This window comes from Stenella coeruleoalba (assembly GCF_951394435.1).
Source record: "Stenella coeruleoalba genome assembly, chromosome: 6".
Taxonomy (NCBI): Eukaryota; Metazoa; Chordata; class Mammalia; order Artiodactyla; family Delphinidae; genus Stenella; species Stenella coeruleoalba.
The window spans coordinates 71,465,288-71,481,832 of NC_137151.1; the positions used below are offsets into that span (position 1 = coordinate 71,465,288).

General features: G+C 53.8%; 1 protein-coding gene across 2 annotated transcripts; it reads left to right on the plus strand.

Moving 5' to 3' along the window:
* The first annotated feature begins 414 nt into the window (after positions 1–414).
* HOXD3 (homeobox D3) lies at positions 415–16,000 on the plus strand. Of its 2 annotated transcripts, none has more exons than XM_079924606.1 (4): positions 415–803; positions 10,989–11,094; positions 11,635–12,258; positions 14,415–16,000. In XM_079924606.1, the coding sequence occupies exons 3-4, from the start codon at positions 11,718–11,720 to the stop codon at positions 15,170–15,172; spliced, it is 1,299 nt and encodes a 432-aa protein (XP_079780732.1). In that variant the 5' UTR covers positions 415–803; positions 10,989–11,094; positions 11,635–11,717; the 3' UTR covers positions 15,173–16,000. The 2 variants fall into 2 exon arrangements, with proteins under 2 accessions (XP_079780732.1, XP_079780733.1); XM_079924607.1 differs by having other exon boundaries at positions 10,992–11,094.
* Positions 16,001–16,545: the final 545 nt, after the last annotated feature.

Below are 16,545 nucleotides of genomic sequence, written 5' to 3' on the forward strand. Positions count from 1 at the left end.
GAGTGCCCCCTCCGCCCTCCAGACCACAATAAACACTCCCCACTATAAAAAGTGGCGTGTGCTGTTTTTTTCACGAGGGCTTTTCTCGTCTTGGCTTCGCCTTGAAGAGGGGGCCAAGACAGGAGTCCCAAAATAGATGGGAGGGGGCCTTACTCGCGACAGGAAATGAGCAGAATGCATAAAATCAGACATGTGTCCTTAATATATGGAAGGGCTCGCCTCAGACGCGTGGACATGTGTATTTATAAGTGCGCAGACAGAAGTTTAAATATTCAGACACATTTTATGATTGTTCTCTGCCCGTCTTCTGCTTAATGGCTCCTCCTGTGCCCACCAATACATCAGTAAGGTTGTGTGTATTGAATCGCGGGCAGGGATGAGGAGGAAGCGAGTGCACAGCCGAGCCCGCCGGAGTACAGTACAGTAAATCGGGACCCTCGGCAGACTGCGCTTCCCGCGCGCCCGCCATGTTGGGGAGCCCTCCCTGCCCCCCGCGCCGGGCTGGGCGGCCGGGGCTCGCCGCCAGCCGGGGGAGGGCCTTTCATAACCCGGAGAATTTTCAAAGTGCGAGGAAGATGATAAGAATAGATTTCTACAAGTCCCGACCACGTGATTGGTGAAATAATTAATTCAGCACGTCCCTTAAGAAACACGGAGTCGTCATTAATCTGCCACGCAAAGGGCTCTCTCCGACTTGGAAAGTGCAGGGATCCCAAGAATATCACCCGCCGAGGGGGGCCGTGCGGCGCCCCCAGCCCTCCACCCTCGGCCCCAGGCGGCGGGCGCGGGAGCGCGGCCGGCAGGTAAATATTTTCGCGACTTTTATTTATTCTGATTTAAATCCTTAATGAACTTAGCTGTCAGGCCACTGACAAATAGTTCCCTTTGCTTCCTGATTTGGAACCGTGCGCCGGCGAGAAGTTGTTAGTGGCTTGGATGGTGACCTTTGGTTCAGCAAAGCTTTGCACTTATGAAAAATTACTGAGAGCCGCCGAGTGTGTGTGTGTGTGTGTGTGTGTGTGTGTGTGTGTGTGAAAGAGAGAGAGAGAGAGAGGGTGTGTGAGGGTGTGCGGGGGGCGAGGGGCGAGGGTGCGCGCGGGCTGCTCAGAGGCGACAGGAGTAGTAAAAACCCGCCCGGCTGGGGGACGCGCCTGGCGCACGCGGGCCGAGGTTGCTCGGTCGCCTGTGTCTACCGGGAACAATGGTCGCTGTCACGGCATCTGCTGCCTATTCTTAAACCGGTGAGAAAAGGCCTCGGCCCTCTTTTCAAGCGAGGGTCGTAAATTTTTCTTTGCGTCATAATGGAAGGCTATAAAATCGAGTTGAAATTTTACCCCAGGCAGGTTTCAACCAACAGATAATGATTTCCGAGTTGCTTCTCCCACTACCCACCCACGCACCCACGCTCTGCTGCTTCTGTCACCCCAGCAAGGAGTTTGCCCCCCTTCCCCTCGATTTTTGTATCTTTAATTTGAGGAGAAGATCTAAAATAAAGGCAGGGAGAAGTCTCCGCCGCCCGAGGAATGGGAGACCCTGGGGTGAGGGGAAGAAGCCTCGGGGGAAGGGAAACGGGGTTGGGGGGGAAGAGGCTAGGGTGAGAGGCAGGAGCTGTCTCTCCCGCTGGCTCCAGTTTCAGCCTTTTTTCTCGTGCACTCCAAGGAGCTGCGAGGTCCCACGGACCACTCCACTCCCACCCCCTTACCCCACCCCCAGCTTGCCGGAGATCTGTGCTGGGGGCAGCAGTGGGCATTCTCCTCCAGCTCGCCACTCCGGCCCTGATGCCGGGGAGGAGGGCCTCTCTTTTTTTGCCTCCTTCCCTCTAGTTGGCTTTGAGGATGACATCGGCGAGCTGGGGGCTGTCTGCGTGTGGTGGTGGTTTTGGGATTGTGTGTGTTTTGATTTCTTTTTTGGTGTGTGTATATTTCCTCGTCAGGACACAGACAAAGTTTCCTCCGTTGTGAATTATACATTCAAACAATAACACATTAATTCAATTATTCAAAGATGACAAATGTTTATGTGCTTTGCAAGTGACTCTGGCGCAGATTCTGGGCGCTTTCTCTGAGCTGCTTGCGTTTTTTTCTCAATGAGAATTGGCTGCCCTCCCACCCCCCAACCCCACCCACCCACCCACCCCGACATCCCCTGGTAGGCCCAGAGAGGAACCCACAAAAAACCTCCTCAGCCCCGCCGCCAGCCCGGCAGCCAACAGCCTCCCAAGGCCCGGGCTTGGCGGGCACCGGCCCGGGCTATTTTATCAGTGTGACAATTGCCTGGGTTGGTGTGATAAATCATCGTAAGTAATTCCTGAAAGGGTGCGAGGCTGTTGGGGGCCGGGCGAGGACTGTAAATCTTTCCGGTTTATTGCTCTATGAACATATGCTCCGATTGAAGAAGGCTCAGATCCTTTCCTGGAGACAAATTCCCGCAAAGCAGCCCCCCTCTTTGGCTGGAGATTAACACTTACTGCGGGCCGGCTGCTCGGCCCCTGGCGGGAGGCTAGGGGGCGGGGTCCTCCGGGTGAGGGTGGACTGGGGGCACCCACGGTCTGACTCCAAGAGGCGCCCCGAGTGGGCCTCCAGCCAGGCCCGGCCGGGTGAACAAAGGAGGGGCTCGCTGACAGGTCTGGGGGCTCGAGCCTGTGACCTGTTCTCCGGGACTTGCCCGTGCTTCTGGAGTGGGAATGCGGAGGATCTTACCCCCTTCTCCCTGGCTCTTCCGCGGCTGCCGGGCACATTCGCCTTCGCCTGTCCGAGACCTTGCAAGTGGCGACAGGGCATCTGCTCCGTGCCCGATGCCGCTAAGAAGCAGAGCTGGCTATGAAAGCGAGACTTCGGGGATGGAATGGACACCCCCAGATGGTGCGGGATTCCGGGGTGCGGGCCGAGCTGGGGTAGTGCCGTGGGGCTCACCGCAAGCCGGGAGCTGGAGGCTGGCTGCTCGCCCTGGCCGGGAGCTTTTAACTCTTCTTCCCGCAGGCAGAATTGTTACTGTAAATTCCACCCGACCACTCGGAGAGTGCTGGAAACCTATCCTGATTTAATATTTCTAAAATAGAAGCTCCCTCTTCTCCCAGATAAGCCCAGCCAGGACTGATTCGCAGACCCCCTCGCGTTCTTGGAGGCGCCGCAGGAAGCGGGAAGCCGCGGCCTGGCGGTTGCTGGGCCTGCGGGATCCGTGGGCCCTGCCTGCATCTGGAGGCGCACAGGTCGCGGCAAACAGCGACTTCGCGCCTCGGCGGCTCCAGGCCGCGCAGGACCTGGGTGGAGTTCGCCAGACGCAGAGAGGGGAGAACGCTCCGGGTCTCGGCCCGTGCTTCTGCGCCTTTTCTGGCTCTGGAAGTGTAGGCTCATCGGCCGCGTCCGCGGAATGAGCCAAGGCCCCAAACTCTGGTGGTGGTGAAGAGAAGTGTTCCTCGGGGTGACCAGCCTGGTCTGTGAGCTGGAGCCTCTCACCTTAGGGCCGGAGCCTGCGCTGTGCCACAACGTAATTGCCTCCCCGGGGAGGGGAAGAGCGGCGCTTCCGACTAGGCTGCGCCTTGCCCGGGTGCTTGAGGATGCGGAGTACCGGGCGCGGCCGGGGAGCTAGGCGAGCCCTGGGCCTTTGATACTCCACGGCTGCCTCCGGAGACGCCCGTAAGAGAGGCAGCCTCTAAAATTTCCGATCCCCGGACCAGCCTGATGGAAGGCTGGGCCAGGGTCAGAGGTCGTGGGGGAAGAGACTCTCAGCGCTCGCATCCCACTGCCGGCGGCCAGGCTGGAGCTAGGTCACTCCCGAGCCGCGGGATGGGGGCTTTCCTTCCGCCCCATACCCACCCTTGTCTGCCCAAGGGAAGGGACCGCGAGATCCCACGTCTCCTGCCCCTCCTCCCAGCCCCCAGGCCTGGCTGCGCTCCGGGGCTGGATGGCGTGAAAGTTTCAGCCTCAATCAGTACAATCTTCCCTCGGGGTCACGTGAACAAATATGCTCGCATTTGAAGGCAGCGTCTGTATTTGCCGACTATGAGGGGGTTTCCGGGGCTCTCTTCAAATCCAGAAAGGGCCACATTCCGAAAGGAAAACAAACGCCGAGCTCTGGGGGGCCTGGGAGGGCTGGGCAGGAACCCAGGAGTGGGTGGGGGCGCGGGTGGCAGCCGCTCTGGGCCTGGGAGCGGACAGGCGGGCGGGTGGACCGACGGTCGTGCAGCGCAGGCAAAGCCGGCGCGGGGACTACGAACTCGTTCTTCCTGCGTTTATTGGTAGCTGAACCTCAGTCTGGTTCCGTTCTACCGGGAATTCCGTATGCTCGGGTATATGGCCGAGTCTTCGAGCGCGCAAGACCAGGGTTGGGACAGTGTTGTCTGCAGACAAAGGGGGAAGGCTAGCTCTGCCCCCCACTGGCTCCCACTGTGAGGCCGAGGACACCAGGTTTATGATAAATTGGGATCCAGGTAAGCAATTGCATGACAAAACGAAATCTTCGGGCACGGGGCTACTTGCTGCCCTGAGTGGGATACTAAATATGATTTATTTTGTGTAATCTGTGATTTTGATGATTGCCATTGGTGAGGCAGCACTCGTAGACCTAAATACACTTCTACATATACATCCAGGACGGTGATTGATCGTAAGGAGGTGAGCTTTGTGGAGATGCTTCCCGCCTACCCAAAGGTTAGAAGGACACACTACCTTGCCAGGCTGGGAGGGTGGCCGGTGGCATTGTGGGGGGAGGTGGCAGTTTGAGGAGAGGGCCGGTGAGGAGGGTGGGGGCTGGAGGAGGTATTTTGGGGGTAAATGTACAGTTATGAGAACGGGTTGAAAATGAAATGAATAAAAAGAAACTTTTTTTTACACTGTCACTGCCAAAGTAAGATGGAGCATCATATTAATTCCATGTCTTGAGCCGCCTGGCTGGGTGCAGGCAGGTTGATTTATACGTATTTAAAAGAAACTCTGTGGCCAGCCAGCTCCCTGCATTGTTCTGGGAGTTAGCTCCACATACGTATGCCTTTCTCTCTTGCTGTTGGCTTAATATTTTTTTCTTGCGAGGTTAAAGTGCTATTCCATCTTCTCCCCCAAATTCAGTAGAACCCCCAAACTACCCAAAAGAGTTTGGGAGGCTCCTCCCCCTCACTAATCTGGTTTTTGACTGCGATAGTGGCAGAGAAAAGGTTTAGGGCTTCTGGGTCCTTCGCCTCAAAGAACCCCAAATGAAAACTAAATCATATTTTGGTTCCTGCATCCCAGACATCCTTTTGTTTATTGTGTCCTGTGGCTCCTGGATGTGGGAGGACAGGACAGGTCATCCTGGGTCTTTCCCCGGGGCCAAAGCTTGAAAAAGCCGCTCCATGAGTTGGAGTGAGCGTCTCCATGCTCCTGGGAGCCGCAGGGCAAGGCCAGACTGGGCCTCTGTGGGGAAAGGACCCAGAAAGCAAGGCGCACTCCCTTAGCCTAGGTTGGGATGGGCCCCAGCCGGAGAGGGACCGACTTCCAGGGGTGTTGCCATCAAAGGAGAGCAGTAAAGTTGTTTTGTCAGTCTCCAGCGCTTGGCTCCATCAGAACTTAAAGTCGCTGGACATTTTTCTTCTCTCGCTGCCTTGGAGCTGCGCGCCTGCCAACTTAGTCAGCTGAATCCAATTACTGCGAGCAGCATTTCATTTGGCCCCATGGAGCACTCACTTATAACTTCCCCGAAAATTTCAATAATCTGCACCAAGGCTCCCTATTCAAAAGACTTTTCCTGGTGGGGGATGGGGTCTAGGGCCAGGTCTGCTAGGAACCAGCTCTTCCTTGACAGCTCTCAGACGGCTCTCCCTCCCGTTTGCTCACCCAGTTCCTGGCTGTGGAAAGGGTACTTGAGGCTGGTGGCTCAGAGCCAGCCGGATAAAGCCTGCGATTCTGGGCAAGCAGAAGGCTGAAGCTGGTTGGGACCGTGCTGGGTGCTGGGTGCTGGGTGGGCTGGGGAAAGAGCGCGGGAGAAGATGGTGGGGGCTCTGGGTAGCCCAACTTTGGCCACCTTGGGGTCCTCTTTACTTTCCCCTTCCCAAGCCTCCTGCGCCCAGAGTGCACCGAGCACCCCAGAACCCCCCGGGAGCAAACTTACCCTGTTCCTCCGCGGCTGGGAAAGAAAAAATCTAGCTACAGCCACGGGGGAATCACGGCACCGGGTGGCCTCCCAATTTAGCCCTTCTTCTGAGGGGAAGCTCCTAATTTTAAAGAACTCTTTTTTCCCAAATAAATAAATAACCAAGCGGCGAAAGTTGACGTCCGCTCACGTGAATGTATCATATAAAGTGGCTTCGGGACCTGCTGATCCGGTCCGAGGGCATGGGTGCATCGTGCTTCCACCGAGCAGCCCTCCGGGCCGGCTCGGTGGAGTGGGGCCCCTGGGTCTGGGGCTGGCTGGGGAGCTGAAGCCCGGGCGCGATGTTAGGAGCCCTACCGGTACGGGATCTCTCCGAGGCGCTTCCGTTGGGTGTTCATTAAGGGGTGAGTTATTGCCGCCTGAGCCAAAGGTCACTTCAAAGGCTTATGGCTGCGCGCTCTGGTCTTTAGAAGCGCCCTGAACGCTTTGTGTGGGGCTTTCCCGGGCGCAGTTTGGTGTTTGCAAACTACTGAGTCGACTAATTGGCACAGGGCAGATGCAAGAGGGGGGATTGCGTCTCTCCTTTCACCTGACCGGGGCGGGCACCCACTGAGCGCAGGCAGTGGTGGGCAGCTTGGTCTGTTTTGGGGTGAGGTGGAAGGGATGTTTGCATCTTAGGCGGTTTGCAGCCCAAACTCGACCCAGTTGTGGGCAGCCCAGGCCAGGAATGTGGTGGGTACCTACTGGAATAAAATAAACTGAGGGAAATCATCGGAGATATAACGTACAAACCAAGAAATAACACCCAGCTCCCTCTTCACTGTGGCTGCCTGCAGGAGCCTTGACTAGGACCCACCCAGGCCCATCTACATGTCCACCCTCCTTTTCTGGTGCCCTGTGCTATAGCTTCCCTCCCATCCCAGTACTGCACAGTCCCTCCCTTTAGCTCCTAAGAGGGGTGGGCTTGGCCTGGGGGATTGGGGAACCTGGGGCGTTTAGGGCTTGTTTGGAGTAGGAGAGGAAATGGCTTCCCTGTGCCTCTGACCCACTTGGCTCACCCCCTGCGGAGGCTCTGGCCCTTCCCTACTGTCCTGCCTCCCCCTTCTCCCATCCAGTCAAGGATTTTGGTGTTAAAAGCCACCTGCTCCCCAGGAGCCAACTGAGTCTCCTTTCTGCCAGTAAGAAGGTGCCTGGAGTGGCTGCGGACACCATGTAAAATAGTGACATTGATTATGACACCCTTAAAGGGAGTAATGAGTCTCTGCATGTGTTTGTAAGAAAGAACTGGCTGCCACTGAGAGTTTTCCATTTTGTTCCAGATCACCTCAACAGAATAGACTATCAAAAGGAACCCGAAGAGCCTTCAAAGAGTTAGAAACAAAATTCGAAAAATCTCTCTCTCACACACACACATACATTGTGGTGAGTGGTGTGATTTTTAAAAATAATTTCCACTACATTTCCATTTGTCCTGCAACTCAAGGTAGCCATCTCAGGATTCATACATCAAGACATAAAACAAAGGGCGGCTTTGAAGTGGATCACCTCAGTGTGAACTGCCGCCGGTTACATGATAACCGATCATCGGCCTTCAAATTTATGGCGCTTTAATGGGGTGAGCCCAGTGCCTTAAATGCAGGGCGTATTACATATTAAGTTATCTGGGCTAAATAAGAGTGATTTAGAAGGCGCGTCCAGGGCTTCCCATAGGGCAGAAGAGCTCTGGCTGAGAGATCGGGAGAATGTGGGCAGAAAGCTACCTCAGTTCTGCGGTAAATACATCCCGTTCTGAGCAAACCCGAAAAGGAGTAGTTTCGAAATGAAATCCCGAGGTAGTAAAGCCCACAGAGAGGGAAGAATCGTTGCTGGGTTCCAGTGAATTAATGGGGATGCCCAGCAATATTGGTGTCCGCCAGAAAGAGATCTGTGGGTTTCCAAGGCCCTGATTTAGGCAAAACAGAGAGAGGAACCGAGGCCAGCTCGAACCTTAGGAAAAATTGAGAGGAACAGAAGCAACCGTTACTCCAACGCCTCCCCCTTCTCTTTCAAGGCGCACGGTCTAACTCTACCCGTCCGGGATTTACGACGATCGCGGCGCTAGTCACAGCCCAGCGACTGCAGCCGTCTCTCTCCCCAGTCCCCTCGGCCTTTCCGCCGCCACCGCGGGCGGCGGGCGAACAGCGCGGGGCCGGCCTCCGCGTGTCCGGCGAGCCTCCCGGCCTCCCGAGACCGCGGAGGGCGGCAGGTCTTCGGCCCCCGGCCAGGCTACGCACGTCCCGTCCCGCGTCCGGCCGCCGAGCAGAGCTGCTCCGAGAGGCCGGTACCGGCCACTTTATATAATCCCCCGGCTCGCGGGGCGCGGGGCCGGGAAAAGTGCGGAGCAGGGAATTCTTTTGCTGCGCTTCCTCCTACGCGGAGCCTGTTTTCCACTTCTGAAAAGTGCCAGGCCTTGGGAAGTGTTTTTCTTTTCATTCCTTACTGAAGCGTTTACTGCAGCCGTGCTCGCAGTCATAAATTTTGCTACAAACCACAATGACAGGTGCATTGATATGCACCGTGAGAGCTCCAGCTGCTTAATAACTCCGTCCCCCGGCCGCTGTGAGCGCCTTTTATTTATTCGGTATCATATTTAGGTATTGATCCCGGGCAGAATTAAGTGCAGTCAGTGAGCAAGCATCAGGGTTCGGCTGATTCGGAGGCGCGGCGGGTGCGGCGGGCCACCACGGCCCGGGGAACGGGCGGTGGTCGCTCCGAGGCCGCCTTCCTTCCGGCTGGGAACCGTTTGGCCTTGCATTCCCGGCCTGCGGTTGGGCCTCGGAGCTGAGCTGGGCAACTTCCCGGGACCACGAGAAAGAACCAGCCAAACCCCGTTTGGTGCCCCTTCCCCAGGAGGAGCCGGGGATGGCGCCGGCGGGGTTCTGGGGAGGCTGCCTCGACCGGTGTTCCGGGCGGGGGGGGGCGCCGGGGGGGGGGCTGGTTGTAGGGTGGGAGCAGGATTGGGAGGTAGAGGGCAGGAGGAGAGGAAAGGGCAGCTGAGGACTTCGAAAACCGCCCCTCCCCCTACGCGAGTTAGTCTTCACCCCAAGGCATTTGGGTCGGGGGCCCAAATGAGCAGAGGTACCAAAGGGCGAGAAAAGAAAGCCTTAAAAGGGGGGGGGGGATCGAAAAGATGAGCCACTGAACAGTTGACCATTGTCCAAGTGATTTATGACCCGTTCCTGCTTCTTAGGTTCAAGCAGAGTTCACAAGGAGTAGCGATTTCTGGAAAGAAATAAGCTTTTTTTTAAAAAAAACCAGTTTTGTAACAATATCCTCAGGTTCTGTTTTAGGAAAGGTGACTTCTTTGGGGCTCTACATTTTGGGGTGGGGGAGAGGCTGCAAAGCCCTTTTCAGTGAGGAGAGAGCTACTGCCCTCGCCTCTGGGAAGATGGACATTTGGGTGGTGGATCATCACTGAGTGACCCTTGAAATTCCTTAAGACAATGAAAACAGAAGTGGGAGAACAGACTCTGCTTATTCATGGAGCTGCCCAGTAGTTGCACTTTTGAGGTACATGCACAGAGGTTTGTCTAGGAATATGCCATGGGAACAACTATATATGTAAAGCTATCTGTTTCAAAGACTTGGTCAGTTCCTAAAGAAGCTATTTTAATGTGACTGGTCTACCTATCAAGATAAACTTGGTCATCCTGGGAGGCAAGAGGGGGGATGTTTTGCTTGCACTGCTGTAAATGGAGTGACAGAAACAGCAGCGAGTTCTGGTGGTCTGAATGTCAAATGTGACCATTTTGACATCCAGAGGGACCAAGGTTTAAGACTGGAAGCAGGATCCCAGAAAAGTCCAGAGATTTAACCAAACTCGGAGTACATGTAGTCCTTTGGCCTGTGGGCAAATACATACAAATATTAGTCACAGGATGAGGATGTAGCTGTCCATTTAATATGCAGTAACTTTAATAGTCAGAGAATGATACAGAAAATGAATGAAAGATTAAGACCAGCTTTGTTTGGTAGATATCCTAATTACATAAGTTTAAGAACAACAATAGAAACTATTCCTAAAACATTACATCCTAGTATTCTGTTATTCCATTGAGAAGGGTCTTTCTCTTATCAAGATTAATGGCATATTCGCTTTTATTTGAAAACAAAATGGGCAACTCTACTACCAAATAAAGGCTAATATGAAGAATTTAAAAAATTGAGTTAGGCTGTTTGGTGAAAGTGTAGGGGAAATGAGTAAACGGAGGAGTGGTTTTAGTACTCGTGGTCAAATCCGTTAGGCTACATAAGTTGTCTAGATAATGTGGTCCATCATGATGTCCCTGATGGAAACCAGGGAGTTTGGGGGAAGGAAAGCTGCCTGAAAGATGAGATCAAGAATTCAGACCTGGGAGCTGACCTATGAGTTTTCTTTATCAAGCAGATGAAAGTGGTTGAATGGTATTAGTTATACTTTAACTCATTAGGGGCTTTCAGGAGAAGAGGGGGGTGGGTGAGAAGGTAAGCCCCCCATCAAGAGTCAGAGGACACAAAAGCGGTAGAATTTTTCTTAGTTTTTTTTTTTTCTTCTTCTAATTCTGGGTTCATTCATCATGCCAAGAGAGGTTCTCTCATTGGTTGTAGATTGGGTGGGAGGTGGGGTGGAACGGATGATCCAGAGCAGAGGTCAATAGTAGTATCTATTTATACAATGGATGCAGGATTAAAATGATAGAGTTATAACATAAAGCATTTTTCATTCGCCCATGCTCCATGCATTTCAAATTCTAAATCTCTTCACTCATTTCCAGTGGTATCCATTTAAAAGTAGTGGAGGAAAAAGTTAAGCATCTAGAAAAATGTAGACCAAAGAGAAGAAACTTTTCTAGCCTCAAAATAAGTCTGGGAGTCTTTAAGTCCTCTTCTTGGCTTTTATCTCCTAGTAGATTTCACAGTGCTGACCCATGAGCTAACCGGCCAATTCTCACCCAGTCACCGGAGAGTGGACTATCTGCATCTCCGTGAAAGATGCTGTGATTTTGAAACCAGGTGGGGGAGATACTTTTTTTGAGAGCTCTGGCTTTTCTGAGTGTTATAGGACTTTCTTTTGCCCATCAAAACCCTGGGATGACCTAATGACTGACTGATCCATTCACTCATTCAACAAGCATTTACTGCACTTACTACATGTGGTGCGCTGGGCTGGATGTTAGGAATACGCAGGTGAATAAGACACAGTCCCTTCCTGCAAAAAGCTCAGAGTCTAGTGGGAGAATCAGTCATTAAAATGCATCAGGCCATAAATGCTCTTCTATGTAGTTTCAAAGGCTAAATTGACAATCTTGGAGAAAGAAAATTGTATCTGGAAAAAAAAAAGCCCCTTCCCTTGGATAAAGGAAACTCTTTTTTTGTGTTTATGAGAAATTCCTTCTGACTTTTCCAAGGGTTCAAATAAGTTGAACTTTATAAAATCTCAGATCCTCCTACTATTAAGTTGGTGGGAAGCAGAGAGCCTGGGCTAGTCCTTCTATACTGACTGGTCTTGCCAATGACAGTCCCTCTGGGGCCTCTCATTTTTCTTCTTTGCAGGTTGTCTGGAGCCTGGAGCTGCCCCAGCTCTCTCAGGATTTGGCAGACATTGGAGGTGGTGGTGAAGGAGACAGTGGTGGTCAATGTTATTTGAGCAGGGTCAGCAGGCCCCGGAGCTTCCTGAGTACACGATGCAGAAGGCTGCTTACTATGAAAGCCCAGGACTCTTCGGAGGCTATGGCTACAGCAAAGCTGCTGACACTTATGGCTATAGTGCCCCCCATCAGCCTTATCCACCCCCTGCTGCTGCCAACTCCCTGGACACTGATTACCCGGGCTCTGCCTGCTCCATCCAGAGCTCTGCACCTCTGCCAGCCCCAGCCCACAAGGGGGCTGAACTCAATGGAAGCTGCATGAGGCCTGGCACTGGGAACAGTCAGGGAGGTGGGGGTGGCAGCCAGCCTCCTGGTCTGAACTCAGAGCAGCAGCCACCACCACCCCCTCCTCCCCCACCAGCCCTGCCCCCATCCTCGCCCACCAACCCTGGAGGTGGAGTACCTGCCAAGAAGGCCAAGGGTGGGCCCACTGCTTCTGGCTCCTCAGCCACCATCAGCAAGCAGATCTTTCCCTGGATGAAAGAGTCCCGACAGAACTCCAAGCAGAAGAACAGCTGTGCCACTGCAGGTAGCTCTCTGAGGGGGCTCATGCCTGGGCTAAGTCCCCCAGACTGACCCCAAGAGACTAGCTCGCCCAGGAATTAAGAGGCTCAGGGCTGGAAGGGCAACTTTGGAGGCCATATGTGTAAACTCCTCATGCAGAAAAAAAGGTTTTTTTTTGGCTGCGCTGCGCAGTTTGAGGGATCTCAGTTTCCTGACCAGGGATTGCAGAGATTGAACCCGGGCCACGGCAGTGAAAGTGCCGAATCCTAACCACTAGACCACCAGGGAACTCCCTGTTCTTTCTTTTTAGTGTCTCTGATTGTGGTCATATCCTTACAGTGACAGGGTGCTCATGTCCATTCCAGGCTGCTGGCATCATTGCTGGACATGTCTCAGAGTTACTCATAGACAGCTCTTCCTTATACTGCCCTAATATCTGCTCTCCTGGGCTGCTGGTCATAACTCAACTCCTTCTTCCACCAACAGCTCTTCAAAACTTGAAGACAGATACTATGATCCCCAAATCCAGGTGGTTATGTAGCTCATATCACATGATTCCCACTCGCTTAAATTAATAAGAACTAAAGTCTATGGAATGCTATGTTAAGAACCATGTTAAGCGCTTTACAAACGTTGTCTAATTTCATTTTCCAAAGAACGCTTTGAGGTAGGTATATGACAAAACACCCATCAGGAAACTGTTAGAGATAAGTCACTTGCCCAAGATAACAAAACTACAAAATGGCACACCTGGGGAATTCTCTGGCGGTTCAGTGGTTAGGACTCCTCACTTTCACTGCCGAGGGCACAGGTTCAATCCCTGGTTGGGGAACTAAGATCCCGCAAGCTGTGAGGCCTGGCGACCCCCACCCCCACCCCCGCCCAAACAATAAAAACAAGAACAACAAAAAACAAAACCAAAAAAACCCCAAATTACACACCGGAATCCAACCAGGGTCTGCAAAGAATAACCATGGGACTCTACTTAGCCCACCCCAGCTCAGTTCTCCCCATCCCATTAAATCCCTAATGTGGAAGCACAGATCCTAAGGGAAGAGGATGTACTCTGAAACAGGAGCAGCCTTGGGTTTTTCTCCCTGGAAAAGGAGACCCTGGAGTTGAGAATATTTCCCGTAGGTCCATTTAGGGGGTGTGGAAGAAGACAGGTAGGGCCGGGAGCTCTGAGGCCTTCTGCCTCTCTGTGCTCAGCCTGTTTGGTTCCTGAACTTTTCTGGCCTTGTGCTCTCTGATGTACTTTATCTTCAGGTAGATGAACTTGCTCCCAGACTCAGGGCTAGCTTGAGGCCTGGGATGTAGTTAGCTTGTTGTCAGCTCTCTGGTTTGCCTGCTGCTCTGTGGGGCTGCTGCTCGTAGGGGGACGTGTCTTCAAGTCTTTAAGTTCCTTCTCCTTCTGCCCCTCCTTCTCAGCTGCACACCCAGGCCCTCCCTCCCAGGAGAAATCCATTTGTCTTCCCAGGGAGGGAGTGGACAAGCTGCTGAGAGGTGGCAGGGGTGGTGGAAACCAGGGCTGAGGCTGCTGCTCCTAGCATTGCAGTATTCAAAATACGCCCAGCCTGGTCTTGGATCCTCTAAAACTCTGGGGCTGTAATTTTATGGTTTGTCACCTCCCTGCATTTGGGTACTGAGCTCATGGGTACAGCTGAGCTGGAGTGAGGTGCCAGGATCTCCACCCTCATTCGGTGCTTGGGGTGCTTTGCCCAGGAGCCAGACTCTGAGCAAGGCAGTTTGGGGCTGCCTCCAACCGCACCCCCCCAACCCCCTTCCCAGCTGTAGAGGCTGGAAGGACTGTTCAAAAAAAGTCTGGCCCTGCTTTGACAGGGGGGAAGGCCTTACCAGCTGCTACTAGTCTCTCATTAAACTCCTCCTCAGCCTTTGGGACGAGATGATGGGCTAGGCTGAAGGGGAGTGGGTGGGCAGAATGAGTTGGACTTCAGAAGGCAGATGGGAGTTTCAGGTGCCACTGATAGGTAGGCCTGGGGCCTTTGAGTTCTTGGAATCTCTTGGAATCTCACCTCTCAAACGCCCCTCCCCCACTCCATCCGTGATTAAGGTGGTGGGAGGGAGGGAGGAAGAGGCAGGAGCCTGGGAAGCACCTCTCTCTGGCCCAGGGTGTCCCCACCTCTCCCGCTCAGCGTCCCCTCTCTCTCCCTCCTTGCCCAGGAGAGAGCTGCGAGGACAAGAGCCCACCGGGCCCAGCGTCCAAGCGGGTGCGCACGGCGTACACAAGTGCACAGCTGGTGGAGCTGGAGAAGGAATTCCACTTCAACCGCTACTTGTGCCGGCCACGCCGCGTGGAGATGGCCAACCTGCTGAACCTCACCGAGCGGCAGATCAAGATCTGGTTCCAGAACCGGCGCATGAAGTACAAGAAGGACCAGAAGGCCAAGGGTATCCTGCACTCGCCGGCCGGTCAGTCCCCGGAGCGCAGCCCGCCGCTCGGCGGCGCCGCGGGCCACGTGGCCTACTCGGGCCAGCTGCCACCCGTGCCCGGCTTGGCCTACGACGCGCCTTCGCCGCCCGCCTTCGCCAAATCTCAGCCCAACATGTACGGCCTGGCTGCCTACACGGCGCCGCTCAGCAGCTGCCTGCCGCAGCAGAAGCGCTACGCGGCGCCCGAATTCGAGCCCCACCCCATGGCGAGCAACGGCGGCGGCTTCGCCAGCGCCAACCTGCAGGGCAGCCCGGTGTACGTGGGCGGCAACTTCGTCGACTCCATGGCGCCCGCATCCGGGCCCGTCTTCAACCTGGGCCACCTCTCGCACCCATCTTCAGCCAGCGTGGACTACAGTTGCGCCGCGCAGATTCCCGGCAATCACCACCACGGACCGTGTGACCCTCATCCCACCTACACAGATCTCTCGGCCCACCACTCGTCTCAGGGACGCCTGCCCGAGGCCCCCAAACTGACGCATCTGTAGCGGCGGCCACCGGCCCGAACTCGCGGCGCGATTACCTCTTTTGCTTGGGTGGCGGGGGTGGCGGGCGGGGCCCGCGGGGCAGCTCGGTGACCCCCGCCCTCGCTCTGGCCCGGTCGCTGTCTTCCGGTCTCGGGCCAACAGCGGCCGAGGCGCAGGCGTCTGGGCCTCCTCTCCAGGCTCGCCCTGCTTTGGGTGACTCGCCATAAATCAGCCGCAAGGATTCTCCTCTGTAAGCCTGACAGTGCCACATAACTGCGGACCGAGGGACTCTGATCTGGTAATGGTGTCCCGAAGGTAAGTCTGAGATCCGTCGGCGACGCGCCCTGCAGAGGGTCCAGAACCCGGCGAGTCCGGGCATGGCCCGCGTCTAGTTTAGTTGCGGAGACCTTAATTTATATGCTTCTTCCCGTCCCGTAAGGATTGCATCGGACTCAACGATCTGTATTTATTATTTGAAGCGAGTCATTTCGTTTTCCTGATTATTTATCCTCGTCTTAATGTATTTATGTGTATATCTGTAGAATTCTCCAGCCGAGCTTAGGAACGCGCTCCCAGGCCGCGGGGGCCACATTTCACCTCTTTAGTCCCCTTGGTCTGAACTAGTTGAGAGAGTAGTTTTGAACAGTTGTAACCGTGGCTGGTGTGTGTAGTTGATGTAAAGGATTAAGACCGCAAATTGTCCTTCACGGGTAGAGTCAGGCGGCCCCATGGCGTGGCATGACACCCGTTATTCTCTTCCCAATAGCCACAGCCCTCGCCACTCGACACAGTTTATTGATTTCAAATTGTCTGGTACTATTTGAACAAATATTTAAAATAAAAAATTTTCTCAGTCTTAAGTGTATCTGTGTTAATCACGCACACTTGCAAGTAGATCACTCTACCTTTATCTTGCGCACAATCCCGGTGGAAGGCCCCCCAGTAGGCTGACACTTGGAAATATTTTTTCCACTTATTTGGAATCCAGTACACAAACTGGTTCTGCGGATACTTGATTACCTTCCAACTATTGACTTTAGGTTGTGTGTGTGTGGGGGGGGAATATTTGAGGATGCAAACCTAGAAATGTTTTGTGTGGGATGACCTGGGTAGGGTGTTTCACTGCTGCCTGTTTTGCTCTTTCTATTGCCCTCTTTCTAGACACAAATCCACTTTTTTAGATTGCACTTACATTGGGGAGGCCAGAGCTCACTTTTCTGCACTAAGTAGTAAAAAATAAACTTTGAAAGAAAACTGACAATCAAAGACACAAGAGAAGTCATAAGAAGAACTGAGCTATGAAAAAGCTAAGATGCAGAAAAAGAAATAATCATTTGAAGCCATGCACCTAAGCTTTTTCTCTAGGAAATTCTGTCACGATTTTTTCCTTATAG